The 17,104-nt window shown below is 50.5% G+C and overlaps 1 protein-coding gene across 1 annotated transcript in view; it reads left to right on the forward strand.

Moving 5' to 3' along the window:
- LOC147104957 (tRNA (32-2'-O)-methyltransferase regulator THADA) overlaps positions 1 to 17,104 on the forward strand; it is a 194,390-nt gene that overhangs the window by 17,933 nt on the left and 159,353 nt on the right. The window contains 1 exon segment of the mRNA XM_085962123.1: positions 12,390 to 12,512. Coding sequence (XP_085818249.1) covers positions 12,390 to 12,512 — 123 coding nt within the window.

Raw genomic sequence — 17,104 nt, forward strand, 5'->3', positions numbered from 1 at the left:
AGCAGCGGCAGCGGCGAGAGGATAAAGAGCGGCCCGAGAGCGGAGCTGAATTAAAGCAGCGGCAGTGGCGAGAGGATAAAGAGCGGCCCGAGAGTGGAGCTGAATTAAAGCAGCGGCAGCGGCGAGAGGATAAAAAGCGGCCCGAGAGCGGAGCTGAATTAAAGCAGCAGCAGCGGCGAGAGGATAAAGAGCGGCCCGAGAGTGGAGCTGAATTAAAGCAGCGGCAGCGGCGAGAGGATAAAGAGCGGCCCGAGAGCGGAGCTGAATTAAAGCAGCGACAGCAGCGAGAGGATAAAGAGCGGCCCGAGAGTGGAGCTGAATTAAAGCAGCGACAGCGGCGAGAGGATAAAGAGCGGCCCGAGAGTGGAGCTGAATTAAAGCAGCGGCAGCAGCGAGAGGATAAAGAGCGGCCCGAGAGTGGAGCTGAATTAAAGCAGCGACAGCGGCGAGAGGATAAAGAGCGGCCCGAGAGTGGAGCTGAATTAAAGCAGCGGCAGCGGCGAGAGGATAAAGAGCGGCCCGAGAGCGGACCTGAATTAAAGCAGCGACAGCGGCGAGAGGATAAAGAGCGGCCCGAGAGCGAACCTGAATTAAAGCAGCTGCAGCGGCGAGATGATAAAGAGCGGTCCGAGAGCGGACCTGAATTAAAGCAGCGGCAGCGGCGAGATGATAAAGAGCGGCCCGAGAGCGGACCTGAATTAAAGCAGCGGCAGCGGCGAGAGGATAAAGAGCGGCCCGAGAGTGGACCTGAATTAAAGCAGCGGCAGCGGCGAGAGGATAAAGAGCGGCCCGAGAGCGGAGCTGAATTAAAGCAGCGACAGCGGCGAGAGGATAAAGAGCGGCCCGAGAGCGGAGCTGAATCAAAGCAGCGGCAGCGGCGAGAGGATAAAGAGCGGCCCGAGAGGGGAGCTGAATTAAAGCAGCGGCAGCGGCGAGAGGATAAAGAGCGGCCCGAGAGTGGACCTGAATTAAAGCAGCGACAGCAGCGAGAGGATAAAGAGCGGCCCGAGAGTGGAGCTGAATTAAAGCAGTGGCAGCGGCGAGAGGATAAAGAGCGGCCCGAGAGCGGACCTGAATTAAAGCAGCGGCAGCGGCGAGAGGATAAAGAGCGGCCCGAGAGCGGAGCTGAATTAAAGCAGCGACAGCGGCGAGAGGATAAAGAGCGGCCCGAGAGCGGAGCTGAATTAAAGCAGCGGCAGCGGCGAGAGGATAAAGAGCGGCCCGAGAGTGGAGCTGAATTAAAGCAGCGGCACCGGCGAGAGGATAAAGAGCGGCCCGAGAGTGGAGCTGAATTAAAGCAGCGGCAGCGGCGAGAGGATAAAGAGCGGCCCGAGAGCGGAGCTGAATTAAAGCAGCGGCAGCAGCGAGAGGATAGAGAGCGGCCCGAGAGTGGAGCTGAATTAAAGCAGCGGCAATGGCGAGAGGATAAAGAGCGGTCCGAGAGGGGAGCTGAATTAAAGCAGCGACAGCGGCGAGGCTCCAATTCAAAAACAACATCAAAGAGTGATGTCACAGGCGAGCAGGTAGGTGATTGGTTGGTGAGTATTACAGTTTTTTTTGCTCTCTAAGTTAAGGAAGGGGGTTAAATTAAAAGCTGAGAAACTGTAACTTGCTGGTGCTTAATAAATTAATAACTTAAATTAAATAGAATAATCAAATAATAAACCTAAAATAATGATTGAATAAAATCTTTAACCAATTAATTAATAAATAAAACAAGGTTAGCGATGGCAGGGCAGGTGGTGTGTCGTATCTGCAGCATGTGGGGGTTTATGGAGATCAGCGCGATCCCGAGCAACCACATCTGCAGTAAGTGTCTGCAACTCGAGGGACTTCGGCTCAGAGTTGTTGAGCTGGAGTCCGAGCTGCAGACATTGCGATGCATCAGGGAGGGGGAGAGTTACCTGGACACTTTGTTCCAGGAGGCAGTCACACCCTTTAGGTTAAGCAGTACTTTCGAGTCAGGGACAGGAGGGTGTGACCGCGAGTCAGGGGACCCAGGATGTAGTGATGGAGGAGCCTCAGTCTTGGACCTTGTCCAACAGGTACGAGGTACTTTCTACCTGTATGGATGAGGAAAAGGACTGCAGGGAGGATGGGCAAACTGACCACGGCACCGTGGTACAGGGGGCCATCCAAGTGGAGGGAGAAGGAAGGAATGTGGTAGTAGTCGGGGACAGTATAGTCAGGGGGTTAGATATTCTTCTCTGCAGCCGCGAAAGAGAGTCCCGAAGGCTGTGTTGCCTGCCCGGTGCCAGGGTTAAGGATATCTCCTCACAGCTGGAGAAGAACTTGGAGTGGGAGGGGGAGGATCCAGTTGTCGTGGTCTATGTAGGAACCAACTACATAGGTAGAACTAAGAATGAGGTTCTGCTGAGGGAGTTTGAGGAGCTAGGGTCTAAATTAATAAGCAGAATCATAAGGGTAATAATCTCTGGATTACTACCTGAGCCATGCGCAAATTGGCATAGGCAGATCAGAGAGTTAAATGCATGGCTCAAAGAGTGGTGTGGGAAAAAGGGGTTTCAATTCATGGGGCACTGGCACCAGTACTGGGGAAAGAGGGAGCTATTCTGTCGGGACGGGCTCCACTTAAACCGGGCTGGGACCAGCGTCCTGGCGAATCGAATAATTAGGGCTGTTGATAGGGCTTTAAACTAAAAAAAAAGGGGGGGGTCAGGTGAGGGGAAATTTAGAAATCTAAAGAGAAAGGTCAAGGCAATAGAGCAGTGTAGTGATTTGGGTAAAAATAAACAGAGTGTGACAGGAAGGGACAGAGAGTTTAATGGTAGCAGTGCAGCAGAGAATAAGGTCAAGGCAGGGAATAATGGTAAAAAATTTAAATTAAAGGCTCTTTATCTGAATGCACGAAGCATTCGTAACAAGATAGACAAACTAGTGGCACAAATAGAGATAAATGGGTTTGATCTAATAGCCATTACAGAGACGTGGTTGCAAGGTGGCCAAGGTTCAGAACTAAATGTTCCAGGGTACATGACGTTTCAAAAAGACAGGCAGAATGGAAAAGGAGGGGGAGTAGCCCTGATAATAAAGGATGACATAAGGACAGTAGCAAGAAAGGATCTCGGCTCAGAAGATCACAGAAATCACAGAAACCCCACAGTGCAGATAGAGGCCATTTCGGCCCATCGAGCCTGCACCGACACATATCCCACCCGATCCCCGTAACCCCTACACCAACACATATCCCACCCTATCCCCGTAATCCCACATGTTTAATCCCCCTAACACTAAGGGTCAATTTATCATAGCCAATCAACCTAACCCGCACATCTTTGGACTGTGGGAGGAAACCGGAGCACCCAGAGGAAACCCACGCAAACACGGGGAGAATGTGCAAACTCCACACAGACAGTCGCCCGAGGCCGGATTTGAACTCGGGTCCCTGGTGCTGTGAGGCAACAGTGCTAACCACTATGCCACCGTGTGTCCCTGAGTCTCCAGGCTTTGCCAAGATCAGGAAAGTAGAATCAGTATGGGTGGAGATAAGGAATAACAAAGGGCAGAAAACACTGGTAGGAGTAGTATGTAGGCCCCCTAACTGTAGCTATACCGTTGGACAGAATATTAATCAAGAATTAGTAGGAGCTTGTAACAAAGGTAATGCAATAATCTGGGGGACTTTAATCTTCATATAGATTGGACAAATCAAATTGGCAAAGATAGTCTGGAGGACGAGTTCATGGAATGCATTCGGGACAGTTTCCTAGAACAATACGTCATGGAACCAACCAGGGAACGGGCTATTTTAGATCATGCATTGTGTAATGAGACAGGGTTAATTAGCAATCTCACAGTAAAGGATCCTCTGGGGCAGAGTGATCATAATATGATAGAATTTCACCTTAATTTTGAGAGTGACTTGCCTATGTCCGAAACTAGGGTCTTAAACTTAAATAAAGCCAATTACATGGGTATGAGGGGCGAGTTGGGTAAGGTAGATTGGAAAAATAGATTAAAAGGTATGGCGGTAGATAATCAGTGGCTAGCATTTAAAGAAATATTTCATAATTCTCAACAAAAATACATTCCATTGAGCAACAAAAACTCCACGGGAAAAGTGATCCATCCGTGGCTAACTAAAGAAGTTAAGGGTGGCATTAGATTGAAAGAAGAAGCTTATAATGTTGCAAAGAATAATAGTAAGCCTGAGGATTGGGAGAGTTTCAGAAACCAGCAAAGGTTGACCAAAAAATTGATAAAAAGGAGAAAATAGAATATGAGAGAAAACTAGCAAGAAATATAAAAGCAGATTGTAAGAGCTTCTACAAGTATGTAAAAAGGAATAGAGTAGCAAAAGTAAACGTTGGTCCCTTAGAGGCTGAGACAGGAGAAATTATTATGGGATAATAAGGAAATGGCAGAAACATTAAACAAATATTTTGTATCTGTCTTCACAGTAGAAGACACAAAAAGCATACCAAAAACAGTGGGGAACCAAGGGCCTAATGAGAGTGAGGAACTTAATGTAATTAATACAAGTAGAGAAAAAGTACTAGAGAAACTAAAAGCTGACAAATCCCCTGGACCTGACGGCCTACATCCTAGGGTTCTAAAAGAGGTGGTTGAAGAGATAGTGAATGTATTGGTTTTGATCTTCCAAAATTCCCTCGAGTCTGGAACGGTCCAAGTGGGTTGGAAGGTCGTAAATGTAACACCGCTTACATCAAGAAAGGAGGGAGAGAAAAAACAGGGAACTACAGGCCAGTTATTCTGACATCAGTCGTCGGGGAAAATGCTGGAATCCATTGTTAAGTAAGTAGTATCAGGTCACTCAGAAAATCATAACATGATTCGGCACAGTCAACATGGTTTTATGAAAGGGAAATCGTTTTTAACAAATTTATTAGAGTTTTTTGAGGATGTAACTAGCAGGATAGATAAAGGAGAACCAGTGGATGTACTATATTTGGATTTCCAAAAGGCATTTGATAAGGTGCCACATAAAAGGTTACATAAGATTAGGGCTCATGGGGTTAGGGGTAATATAGTAGCATGGATAGAGGATTGGTTAACGGACAGAAAACAGAGCAGGGATAAACGGATCTTTTTCAGGTTGGCAGGTTGTAACTAGTGGGGTGCCGCAAGGATCAGTGCTGGGGCCTCAGCTATTTACAATCTATATTAATGACTTAGATGAAGGGACCGAGTGTAATGTATCCAAGTTTGCTGACGATACAAAGCTAGGTGGGACAGTAAGCTGTGAGGAGAACACAGAGTCTGCAAAGGGATATAGATAGACTGAGTGAGTGGGCAGTAAGGTGGCAGGTGGAGTATAGTGTAGGGAAATGTGAGGTTATTCACTTTGGTAAGAAGAATAGAAAAACAGAATATTTTTTAAATGGTGAGAAACTTTCAAATGTTGGTGTTGAGAGAGATTTGGGTGTCTTTATGCAAGAAACACAGAAAGCTAGCATGCAGGTACAGCAAACAATAAGGAAGGCAAATGGCATATTGGCCTTTATTGCACGGGGGTTGGAGTATAAGAGGAAGGAAGTCTTGCTACAATTGTACAGGGCCTTGGTGAGACCACACCTGGAGTACTGTGCACAGTTTTGGTCTCCTTATCTAAGGAAGGATATACTTGCCTTGGAGGCGGTGCAGCGAAGGTTCACTAGATTGATTCCTCGGATGAGGGGGCTGTCCTATGATGAGAGATTGTGTAGAATGGGCCGATACTCTCTGGAGTTTAGAAGAATGAGAGGTGATCTCATTGAAACATACAAGATTCTGAAGGGGATTGACAGGGTAGATGCTGAGAGGTTGTTTCCCCCTGGCTAGAGTGTCTAGAACTAGGGGCATAGTCTCAGGATAAGGGGTAGACCATTTAAGACTGAGATGAGGAGGAATTTCTTCACTCAGAGGGTTGTGAATCTTTGGAATTCTCTGTCCCAGAGGGCTGTGAATGCTGAGTCTTTGAGTATATTCAAGGCTCAGATTGATAGATTTTTGGACTCTAGGGGAATCAAGGGATATGGGGATAGAATCATAGAATGGCTACAGCACATGAAGGAGGCCATTCGGCCCGTCAAGCCCGTGCCAGCTTTCTGCAAGAATGCTTCAGCTGGTCCCCCGCCCTTACCCCGTAGCCCTGCAAATTCTTTTCCTTCAGGTACTTAATTCCCTTTTGAAAGCCGTGATTGAATCTGCCTCCACCACCCTTTCAGGCAGTGCATTCCAGATCCTAACCACTCGCTGCCTAAAAAAGTTTTTCCTCATGTCGTCTTTGCTTCTTTTGCCAGTCACCTTGAATCTGTGTCCTCTGGTTCTCGATCCTTCCGCCAATGGGAACAGTTTCTCTCTCTCTACTCTGACTAGACCCTTCATGATTTTGAACACCTCTATCAAATCTCCTCTCAATCTTCTCTGCTCTAAGGAGAACAACCCCAGCTTCTCCAGTCTATCCACATAACTGAAGTCCCTCATCCCTGGAACCATTCTCGTAAATCTTTTCTGCATCCTCTCTAAGGCCTTCACATCCTTCCTAAAGAGCGGTGCCCAGAATTGGACACAATACTCCATTTGAGGCCGAACCAGTGTTTTATAAAGGTTCATCATAACTTCCTTGCTTTTGTACTCTGTGCCTCTGTTTATGAAGACCAGTATGCTTTTTTAACCGCTTTCCCAGCCTGCCCCGCCACCTTCAACGATTTGTGCATATATACTCCCAGGTGTCTCTGTTCATGCACCCGCTTTAGAATTGTACCCTTTAGTTTATATTGGCCCAGAAATTCGGGTCGGAGGCTTCCCACGGGTGCAAGCCCCTGACTTGCACTTACCTAACGCACCAGCCGTTGAGCTGTGGGCCCGCGTGGGATTCCGATCCTGGGCCTCCTCCAACTGCCGGGCGCGCAGTGCTTGCGTATCCCAGGGGCGCAGTTAGTTCGATGCGTCCCCTGGGATCACGTGGGCCATATAAAGCCAATGGTAGCAGGGAATGCTTCATTCATAAGTTTGACAGGAAGACCTGTCAAACCTATAAATACTTTAAGCCCCAACACATCACTAAAATTCAAATAAATTTTTAAAAAAATCATATTTTTAAAATAACTATAAATTACATGAAATAACTATTTTAAACAATAATTAAAATTTTTGAAAAAATTAATTACATTTTCTAATGGGGCTAAAAATAAACTTACCTTTCTTTAAAATATTTAAAAATAATAAACCTGTGGAAAAAATGTTTTAATTTTAATTAATTCACCACTTACCTTGTCAAAAGCAGGCCTTGCGCCTGCTTTTTAAAAGTGTAACTGCTGGAGACTTACCCTCCCGGACAAAACCTGGAAAAAAAACGTAAGTTTGATGCGCACGCGCTGCCTCTCCGGCGCACGCGCTGCACCTCTCAACCCCTTCTTTCAAGGGAATGGAAGCGCCGGTTTCCCGCGCATGCGCAGTGCATGCAGGAAACCAGCACTTCCATTGGGCCTACGGGTGAGTACCCCGTGCGGACTCACCCGTGGAGACCCGAATTTCTGGGCCATTACCTCTCCTCGTTCTTCCTACTGCAATGTATCACTTCGCACTTTTCTGCGTTAAATTTCATCTGCCATGTGTCCACCCATTCCACCAGCTTGCCTATGTCCTCTTGAAGTCTATCATTATCCTCCTCACTGTTCACTATACTTCCAAGTTTTGTGTCATCTGCAAATTTTGAAATTGTGCCCTGTACACCCACATCCAAATCACTAATATACATCAAGAAAAGCAGTGGTCTGAGAACCGACCCCAGGGAACCCCACTGTATACCTTCCTCCAGTCCGAAAAACAACCGTTCACCACTACTCTCTGTTTCCTGTCACTTAGCCTATTTTGTATCCATGCTGCCATTATCCCTTTTATTCCATGGGCTTCAACTTTGCTGGCAAGCCTATAATGTGACACTTTATCAAATGCCTTTTGGAAATCCATGTACACCACATCAACTGCATTACCCTCATCAGACCTCTCTGTTACCTCATCAAAAAACGTAGTCAAGTTAGTTAAACACGGTTTGCCTTTAACAAATCTGTGCTGGCTTTCCTTAATTAATCCACACATGTCCAAGTGACTGTTAATTTCGTCCCGGATTATCGTTTCTAAAATCTTCCCCACCACTGAGGTTAAACTGACGGGCCTGTAGTTGCTGGGTTTATCCTTGCACCCTTTTTTGAACAAGGGTGTAACATTTGCAATTCTCCAGTCCTCTGGCACCACCCCCGTATCCAAGGAGATTGGAAGATTATGGCAATTTCCACCCTTACCTCCTCAGCATCCTAGGATGTATCCCATCCGGTCCTGGTGACTTATCTACTTTAAGTACAGCCAGCTTTTCTGGTACCTCTTTATCAATTTGTATCCCATCCAGTATCTTCACTACCTCCTCTTTCACTATGACTTTGGCAGCATCTTCTTCCTTGGTAAAGACAGATGCAAAGTACTCATTTAGTACCTCAGCCATACCCTCTGTCTCCATATGTAGGTCTCCTTTTTGGCCCCACCCCTCCTCTTACCACCTGTTTATTATTTATATGCCTATAGAAGACTTGGATTCCCTCTTATGTTAGCTGCCAGTCTATTCTCATACTCTCTCTTTGCCCCTCTTAGTTCTTTTTTCACTTCCTTCTTTTTCTGCTTCATCTTACTCTCTATCTTTTTTGTCATCCAGGGAGCTCTGACTTTTGTTGTCCTACCTTTCTCCCTTATGGGTATGTACCTCGACTGCACCCGAACCATCTCCTCTTTAAAGGCAGCCCATTGTTCGATTACAGTTTTGCCTGCCAATCTTTGATTCCAATTTACCCGGGCCAGATCCATTCTCAACCCACTGAAAGTGGCCCTCCTCCAATTACAGTAAGTATTTTTACTCTAGATTGCTCCCTGTCCTTTTCCATAGCTAACCTAAACCTTATGATACTATGATCACTGTTCCCTAAATGTTCCCCTACTGACACTTGCTCCACTTGCCCCACCTCATCCCCAGAACCAGATCCTTCCTTGTTGGGCCAGAAACGTACTGATCAAGAAAGTTCTCCTGAACACACTTCAGAAATTCTTCCCCGCTCTGCCCTTTAAACTATTACTATCCCAGTCTATATTAGGATAATTGAAGTCCCCCATTATCACTTCTTTATAGTTCTTGCGCCTCTCTGTAATTTCCCTGCAAATTTGCTCCTCTATATCCTTCCCACTATTTGGTGGTCTATAGAATACACCGAGTAGCGTAATGGCACCTCTATTGTTTCTCAACTCTAACCAGATAGATTCTGTCCTTGATCCCTCCAGGACATCCTCTCTCTCCAGCATAGTAATATTGTCCTTAATCAATAGTGCCACCCCACCTCCTTTCTTTCCTTCCCTATCTTTCCTGAACACCTTATATCCAGGAATATTTAATACCCAATCCTGCCCTTTTTTGAGCCAGGTCTCCGTTATCGCCACGACATCATATTCTCATGTGGCTATTTGCACCTGCAGCTCACCAACCTTATTTACCACGCTTCATGCCCTGTAAACCTGTCTTAGACCTGCTTGTATTCTCTCTTAGTCTGACCCTACCTAATACCGTACTATTTCTTACTCTAGTGCTATCTGTCTCTCCCCATCCTTTGTGCACCTTGTTTCTCCTTTCTAATGCTACATCCTGGTGCCCATCCCCCTGCCAAATTAGTTTAAACCCTCCCCAACAGCACCAGCAAACCCCCCTGTGAGAATATTCATCCCAGCTCTGTTGAGCTGCAACCCGTCCAGCCTGTACAGATCCCACCTCCCCCAGAACTGGTCCCAATGTCCCAGGGATCGGGCGGAAAGTGGAGTTGAAGTCGAAGATCAACCATGATCTTACTGAATGGCGGAGCAGGCTCGAAGGACTGTATGGTCTACTCCTGCTCCTAGTTCTTATGTTCTTATGGAGTGGGCTGGGAGGGTGAGGGCAGGTGATGGTGAGATGGGTGGGTAGAGTCCATGATAGGGGAGAGTGTACACGGGCTGTGGAAGGAGATTAAATGGGTGGGTAGAGTCCATGATAGGATAGAGTGTATGTGGGCTGTAGGAGGAGAGAATAAGTTCTGTTGCTTGTAACTTTCTCCATAACTCAATCACCTGAAGCCTGGAAGCTCTCCCCTCTGAACCCTTTCTCGTGCATTTTTATCCTTTTTTAGGTGGAGTGACCAAAATAGCACATCACTGTAGGGAACGGTAACACAGTGGTTATGTTACTGGACTAGTAATCCAGAGGCCTGGACTAATGATCCGGAGACTTGAGTTCAAATCCCACCACGGCAGCTGGGGAATTTAAATTCAGTCAATAAATTTATCTGGAATAAAAAGCTAGTATCAGTAATGGTGACCATGAAACCACCAGATTGTCGTAAAAACCCATCCGGTTCACTAATGTCCTAATCACTCCAGACCCACAGCAATGTGGTTGACTCTTAACTGCCCTCTGAAATGGCCCAGCAAGCCACTTAGTTAAGGGCAATTAGAGATGGGCAATAAATGCTGGCCTTGCCAGCGACGCCCACATCCCGTCAATGAATAAAAAACTCCCCAGAGCTGACTTTACTATTGATGTGTCCAGTGTCCGTATAACTTGTTCTGACTGGTGGTGCAGTGCCCAGAGATGCCCCAGGCTATGACACAGAAAACAGAGAGCAGCAGTAGCTACTCAGACTGGCAAAAGGTGGGAAGTGGTGTTCCACAGGGATCGGAGCTGGGACCACTGTTGTTCACCATTTACATTAAAGATTTGGACTCGGGAATCGGATGACACCAAATTGGGAGGTACAGTTAATACAAAAGAAGAATGTGACAAAATGCAGGAAGATATTAATAAGCTTGCAGATTGGTGTGTAATTGGTAAATGAATTTCAATATAGAGAAGTGTGAGTTGCATTTTGAAGAATAAGAAGGCCACATACGGCTTGGAAAATAAGATTTTGAATGGGGCAGTGGAGCAGAGGGATCTGTGGGTACAGATACACAAATCGCTAAAAGTAGTGACGCAGGTTAATAAGGCCATAAAAAAAGCAAACAAAGCACTGGGGTTCACTTCTAGGGGGACAGAACTGAAAAGTAGAGAAGTTATGTTAAACTTGTATCGAACCTTGGTTAGACCACACTCGGAGTACTGTGAACAGTTCTGGTCTCCATATTATGAAAAGGATATAGAGGCACTGGAGAAGGTGCAAGAAAGATTTACCGGAATGATACCAGAACTGAGAGTTTATAACTATCAGGAAAGACTTAACAGTCTGGGGCTCTCTCTAAACAGGAGAAGGCTGAGGGATGACCTGATGGCGGTCTTTAAGATTATGAAAGGGGTTGATAGGGTAGACGTGGAGAAGATGTTTCCACTTGTGGGCGGGTCCAGAACTAGGGGCCATAAATATAAGGTAGTCACTAATAAATCCAAGAGGGAATTCAGGAGAAACATCTTTACCCAGAGAGTGGTGAGAATGTGGAACTCGCTACCACAGGGAGTGGTTGATGTAAATAGCACAGATGCATTTAAGGAGAGGCTAGATACATACATGAGGGAGAGAGGTATAGGATAGGGTGATAGGGTTAGATGAAGTAGGGTGGGAGGAGGCTCGTGTGGAGCATAAACGCTGGCATAGACCAGTTGGGCCGAATGACCTGTTTCTGTCCTGTACATTCGATGTAACTCATTAATAACTGCCCCACACTGACCAGATGCTCTCAAACTCCCAAATCTTCAATGTTAGTGGTAATACTCAGTGGTAGCACTCGCGCCTCTGAGTCTGCCCTCTCTGGTGAATGTCAAATGCCACTATTTGAAGAAGAGCAGGGGAGTTCTCCTCGGTGTCCTGGCCAATATTTATCACTCAACCATCAGTAAAACAAATTACCTGGTCATTATCTCAGTGCTGTTTGTGGGAGCTTGCTGTGCGCTAATTAGCTGCCACATTTCCCACATTACAACAGTGACTACACTTCAAAAGTACTTCATTGCCTGTAAAGTGCTTTGGGACGTCCTGAGGTGGTCATCGGTGCTATAGAAATGCAAGTTCTTTCTTTTGTAAAGGTAGACTGAAACGAGGCCAATTGTGATACTGGAGACTGGTTTATTTTATGTGTAATATATGAGGGAACAGAATACGGTTCCCAGTGAAAGTCACACTGATTCCTGGTGCTCTTTGTAACTTATACAAGCTTAGCCCCGATACCGGTCAACTGTAGCCACTCAGCAGTTGGCTTGGCTGAAATCAGTTAGCTGACCAAAGCCCAGGGAATCTACCTTCTCTGGATGGCTCTGGTACTTTCTGGGCATTTTTCTGCAGTCATTAAGAATCAATTGAGTTTGGCGTAATGTTGTCAGAAACACTTGGACCTCACTGTGCGCATGTCCTTTTCTGGCCTCCTAGGTCTGTCTTCAGATCTTCCAGGTCATGCCTGAGAGTATTGGACCAATCGTATGGAGAGGGGAGCATGGGAAGAAAGCTCTGCAAAGGATTGTGGGATTTCTGTTCCAAGTCGTCATAGGACGGGTGAGTCATCTCCATGGTTACAATGGGTTTGCAGGTGCAGCCCAGGTTTTAGTTATTCATTCACAGGATGCTGGTAAGGCCAGCATTTATTGCCCATCCCTGACTGCCCATGAGAAGGTGGTGGTGAGCCACCTTCTTGAACCGCTGCAGTCCGTGTGGTGAAGGTTCTCCCGCAGTGCTGTTAGGGAGGGAGTTCCAGGATTTTGACCCAGCGACAATGAAGGAACAGTGATATATTTCTAAGTCAGGATGGTGTGTGACTTGGAGGGGAAATGGATGCAATGGTGTTCCCATGTGCCTGCTGCCCTTGTCCTTCTAGGTGGTAGAGGTTGTGGGTTTGGGAGGTGCTGCCGAAGAAGCCTTGGTGAGTTGCTGCAGTGCATCTTGTAGATGGTACACACTGCAGCCACAGTACGCCAGTGATGGAGGGAGTGAATGTTTATGGTGGTGTCTGGGGTGCCAATCAAGCGGCCTGCTTTGTCCTGGATGGTGTTGAGCTTCATGAGTGTTGTTGGAGCTGCACTCATCAAGGTAAGTGGAGAGTATTCCATCACACTCCTAACTTGTGCCTTGTAGATGGTGGAAAGGCTTTGGGGAGTAAGGAGCAATGTCCCCTCTAATTTTTTTTTGGGTGTGCGGCCCATTCACGTAAAATTTCACGTTGGAAAAGTCGGTCCCGGGCTGCGTGGGACCAACAGAGAGAACATTATCAGGAGGTGAGACACTCGCCGCAGAATACCCAGCCTCTGACCTGCTCTTGTAGCCACAGTATTTATGTGGCTGCTCCAGTTAAGTTTCTGGTCAATGTGACCCCCCAGGATGTTGATTGTGGGGGATTCAATGATCGTAATGTCGTTAAATGTCATGGGGCGGTGGTTAGATTACTCTTGTTGGAGATAGTCATTGCCCGGTACTTGTGTGGCGTGAATGTTACTTGCCACTTATCAGCCCAAGCCTGAATGTCGTCCAGGTCTTGCTGCATGCGGGCATGGACTGCTTCATTATCTGAGGAGTTGCGAATGGAACTGAACACTGCAATCATCAGCGAACAGCCGCACTTCTGACCTTACGATGGAGGGAAGGTCATTGTTGAAGCAGCTGGAGATGGTTGAGCCTAGGTCACTGCCCTGAGGAACTCCTGCAGCAATGTCCTGGGGCTGAGATGATCATTGAGTTAATTGGCCCTGGGTTTGGAATGCTGGAACCTGTAGGTCCTGACCTTCAATCTCTCTGGAATCCGATGGTTGTTTCTACAACAAAGATAGGATTTAGTTGATAAAACAGGTTCGGCCACAACCTCCTTCAGAGGGTGAGTGAGGCAGGCCCCCTCAGTGAGAAGATGGACGATGTAGGATCTGGGGCCAGGGTTGGGAGTGGGGCCTGGCGTGCTGATATTGGGGACATGGCAGGTTCCTTCACTGATTGGGTGGGGCCGGGCGTGTCACCTTTAGGGGAGGTTGTGTGCCCCTGTGGTGATGTCCCCTTGTTGGGATGTGCTGGTGAGTGGGTGGGGGTGGTGTGTGTGCGGGGGGGGGTCAGTGTGTGCGGGGGGGGAGTCAGTGTGTGTGCGGGGGGGTCAGTGTGTGTGCGGGGGGGGGGTCAGTGTGTGCGGGGAGGGTCAGTGTGTGCGGGGGGGAGTCAGTGTGTGTGCGGGGGGACTCAGTTTGTGTGCGGGGGGGGTCAGTGTGTGTGCGGGGGGGGGTCAGTGTGTGTGCAGGGGGGGTCAGTGTGTGTGCGGGGGGGTCAGTGTGTGCGGGGGGGGTCAGTGTGTGCGCGGGGGGTTCAGTGTGCGCGGGGGGGTTCAGTGTGTGCGCGGGGGGTTCAGTGTGTGCGCGGGGGGGGGTCAGTGTGTGCGCGGGGGGGGTCAGTGTGTGTGGGGGGGTCAGTGTGTGTGTGGGGGTCAGTGTGTGTGGGGGTCAGTGTTTGGGTGGGGTCAGTGTGTGTGGGGGGTCAGTGTGTGTGGGGGGTCAGTGTGGGGGGGGGTCAGTGTGTGTGGGGGGGGTCAGTGTGTGTGGGGGGGTCAGTGTGTGTGGGGGGGTCAGTGTGTGTGGGGGGGTCAGTGTGTGTGGGGGGGTCAGTGTGTGGGGGGGGTCAGTGTGTGGGGGGGTGTCAGGGTGTGTGTGTGGGGGGGTCAGTGTGTGGGGGGGGTCAGTGTGTGTGTGGGGGGTGTCAGTGTGTGTGTGGGGGGTGTCAGTGTGTGTGTGGGGGGGGTCAGTGTGTGTGTGGGGGGTGTCAGTGTGTGTGTGGGGGGTGTCAGTGTGTGTGTGTGGGGGGGGTCTGTGTGTGTGTGGGGGGGTCAGTGTGTGTGTGGGGGGGGTGTCGGTGTGTGTGTGGGGGGGTCAGTGTGTGTGTGGGGGGTCAGTGTGTGTGGGGGGGTCAGTGTGTGTGGGGGGGTCAGTGTGTGTGTGGGGGGGTCAGTGTGTGGGGGGGGTCAGTGTGTGTGTGGGGGGGGTGTCGGTGTGTGTGTGGGGGGGTCAGTGTGTGTGTGGGGGGTCAGTGTGTGTGGGGGGGTCAGTGTGTGTGGGGGGGTCAGTGTGTGTGTGGGGGGGGTCAGTGTGTGGGGGGGTCAGTGTGTGTGGGGGGGTCAGTGTGTGTGGGGGGGTCAGTGTGTGTGTGGGGGGGGTCAGTGTGTGTGTGGGGGGGGGTCAGTGTGTGTGTGAGGGGGTCAGTGTGTGGGGGGGGTCAGTGTGTGTGGGGGGGTCAGTGTGTGTGGGGGGGTCAGTGTGTGTGTGGGGGGGGGTCAGTGTGTGTGGGGGGGGTCAGTGTGTGTGGGGGGGGGGTCAGTGTGTGTGGGGGGGGTCAGTGTGTGTGGGGGGGGTCAGTGTGTGTGGGGGGGGTCAGTGTGTGTGTGGGGGGGTCAGTGTGTGTGTGGGGGGTCAGTGTGTGTGTGGGGGGGTCAGTGTGTGTGTGGGGGGTCAGTGTGTGTGTGGGGGGTCAGTGTGTGTGTGGGGGGGGTCAGTGTGTGTGGGGGGGTCAGTGTGTGTGGGGGGGGTCAGTGTGTGTGGGGGGGGTCAGTGTGTGTGGGGGGGGTCAGTGTGTGTGTGGGGGGTCAGTGTGTGTGTGGGGGGTCAGTGTGTGTGTGGGGGGGTCAGTGTGTGGGGGGGGTCAGTGTGTGTGTGGGGGGGGTCAGTGTGTGTGTGGGGGGGGTCAGTGTGTGTGTGGGGGGTCAGTGTGTGTGTGGGGGGGGTCAGTGTGTGTGTGGGGGGTCAGTGTGTGTGTGGGGGGGGTCAGTGTGTGTGTGGGGGGTCAGTGTGTGTGTGGGGGGGGTCAGTGTGTGTGTGGGGGGGGTCAGTGTGTGTGTGGGGGGTCAGTGTGTGTGTGGGGGGGGTCAGTGTGTGTGTGGGGGGTCAGTGTGTGTGTGGGGGGGGTCAGTGTGTGTGTGGGGGGGGTCAGTGTGTGTGTGGGGGGTCAGTGTGTGTGTGGGGGGTCAGTGTGTGTGTGGGGGGGTCAGTGTGTGGGGGGGGTCAGTGTGTGTGTGGGGGGGGTCAGTGTGTGTGTGGGGGGGGTCAGTGTGTGTGTGGGGGGTCAGTGTGTGTGTGGGGGGGGTCAGTGTGTGTGGGGGGGTCAGTGTGTGTGTGGGGGGTCAGTGTGTGTGTGGGGGGGGTCAGTGTGTGTGGGGGGGGTCAGTGTGTGTGGGGGGGGGTCAGTGTGTGTGGGGGGGGTCAGTGTGTGTGTGGGGGGGTCAGTGTGTGTGAGGGGGGTCAGTGTGTGGGGGGGGTCAGTGTGTGGGGGGGGTCAGTGTGTGGGGGGGGGGGTCAGTGTGTGTGGGGGGTCAGTGTGTGTGGGGGGGGGTCAGTGTGTGTGGGGGGGTCAGTGTGTGTGGGGGGGGGTCAGTGTGTGTGTGGGGGGGGTCAGTGTGTGTGGGGGGGGTCAGTGTGTGTGTGGGGGGGGTCAGTGTGTGTGTGGGGGGGGTCAGTGTGTGGGGGGGGTCAGTGTGTGTGGGGGGGTCAGTGTGTGTGTGGGGGGGTCAGTGTGTGTGTGGGGGGGGTCAGTGTGTGTGTGGGGGGGTCAGTGTGTGTGGGGGGGTCAGTGTGTGTGGGGGGGTCAGTGTGTGTGGGGGGGGTCAGTGTGTGTGGGGGGGTCAGTGTGTGGGGGGGTCAGTGTGTGTGGGGGGGGGTCAGTGTGTGTGTGGGGGGGTCAGTGTGTGTGTGGGGGGGGTCAGTGTGTGTGTGGGGGGGTCAGTGCGTGTGGGGGGGTCAGTGTGTGGGGGGGGTCAGTGTGTGTGGGGGGGGTCAGTGTGTGTGGGGGGGTCAGTGTGTGTGTGGGGGGGTCAGTGTGTGTGTGGGGGGGGGTCAGTGTGTGTGTGGGGGGGTCAGTGTGTGTGTGGGGGGGGTCAGTGTGTGTGTGGGGGGGGTCAGTGTGTGTATGGGGGGGTCAGTGTGTGTGGGGGGGTCAGTGTGTGTGGGGGGGGGTCAGTGTGTGTGTGGGGGGTCAGTGTGTGTGTGGGGGGGGTCAGTGTGTGTGTGGGGGGGGTCAGTGTGTGTGTGGGGGGGTCAGTGTGTGTGTGGGGGGGGTCAGTGTGTGTGTGGGGGGGGTCAGTGTGTGTGTGGGGGGGGTCAGTGTGTGTGGGGGGGTCAGTGTGTGTGTGGGGG

Source organism: Somniosus microcephalus, chromosome 19 (assembly GCF_052327205.1).
Source record: "Somniosus microcephalus isolate GS21.2 chromosome 19, FLI_Smic_1.0, whole genome shotgun sequence".
Classification (NCBI taxonomy): domain Eukaryota; kingdom Metazoa; phylum Chordata; class Chondrichthyes; order Squaliformes; family Somniosidae; genus Somniosus; species Somniosus microcephalus.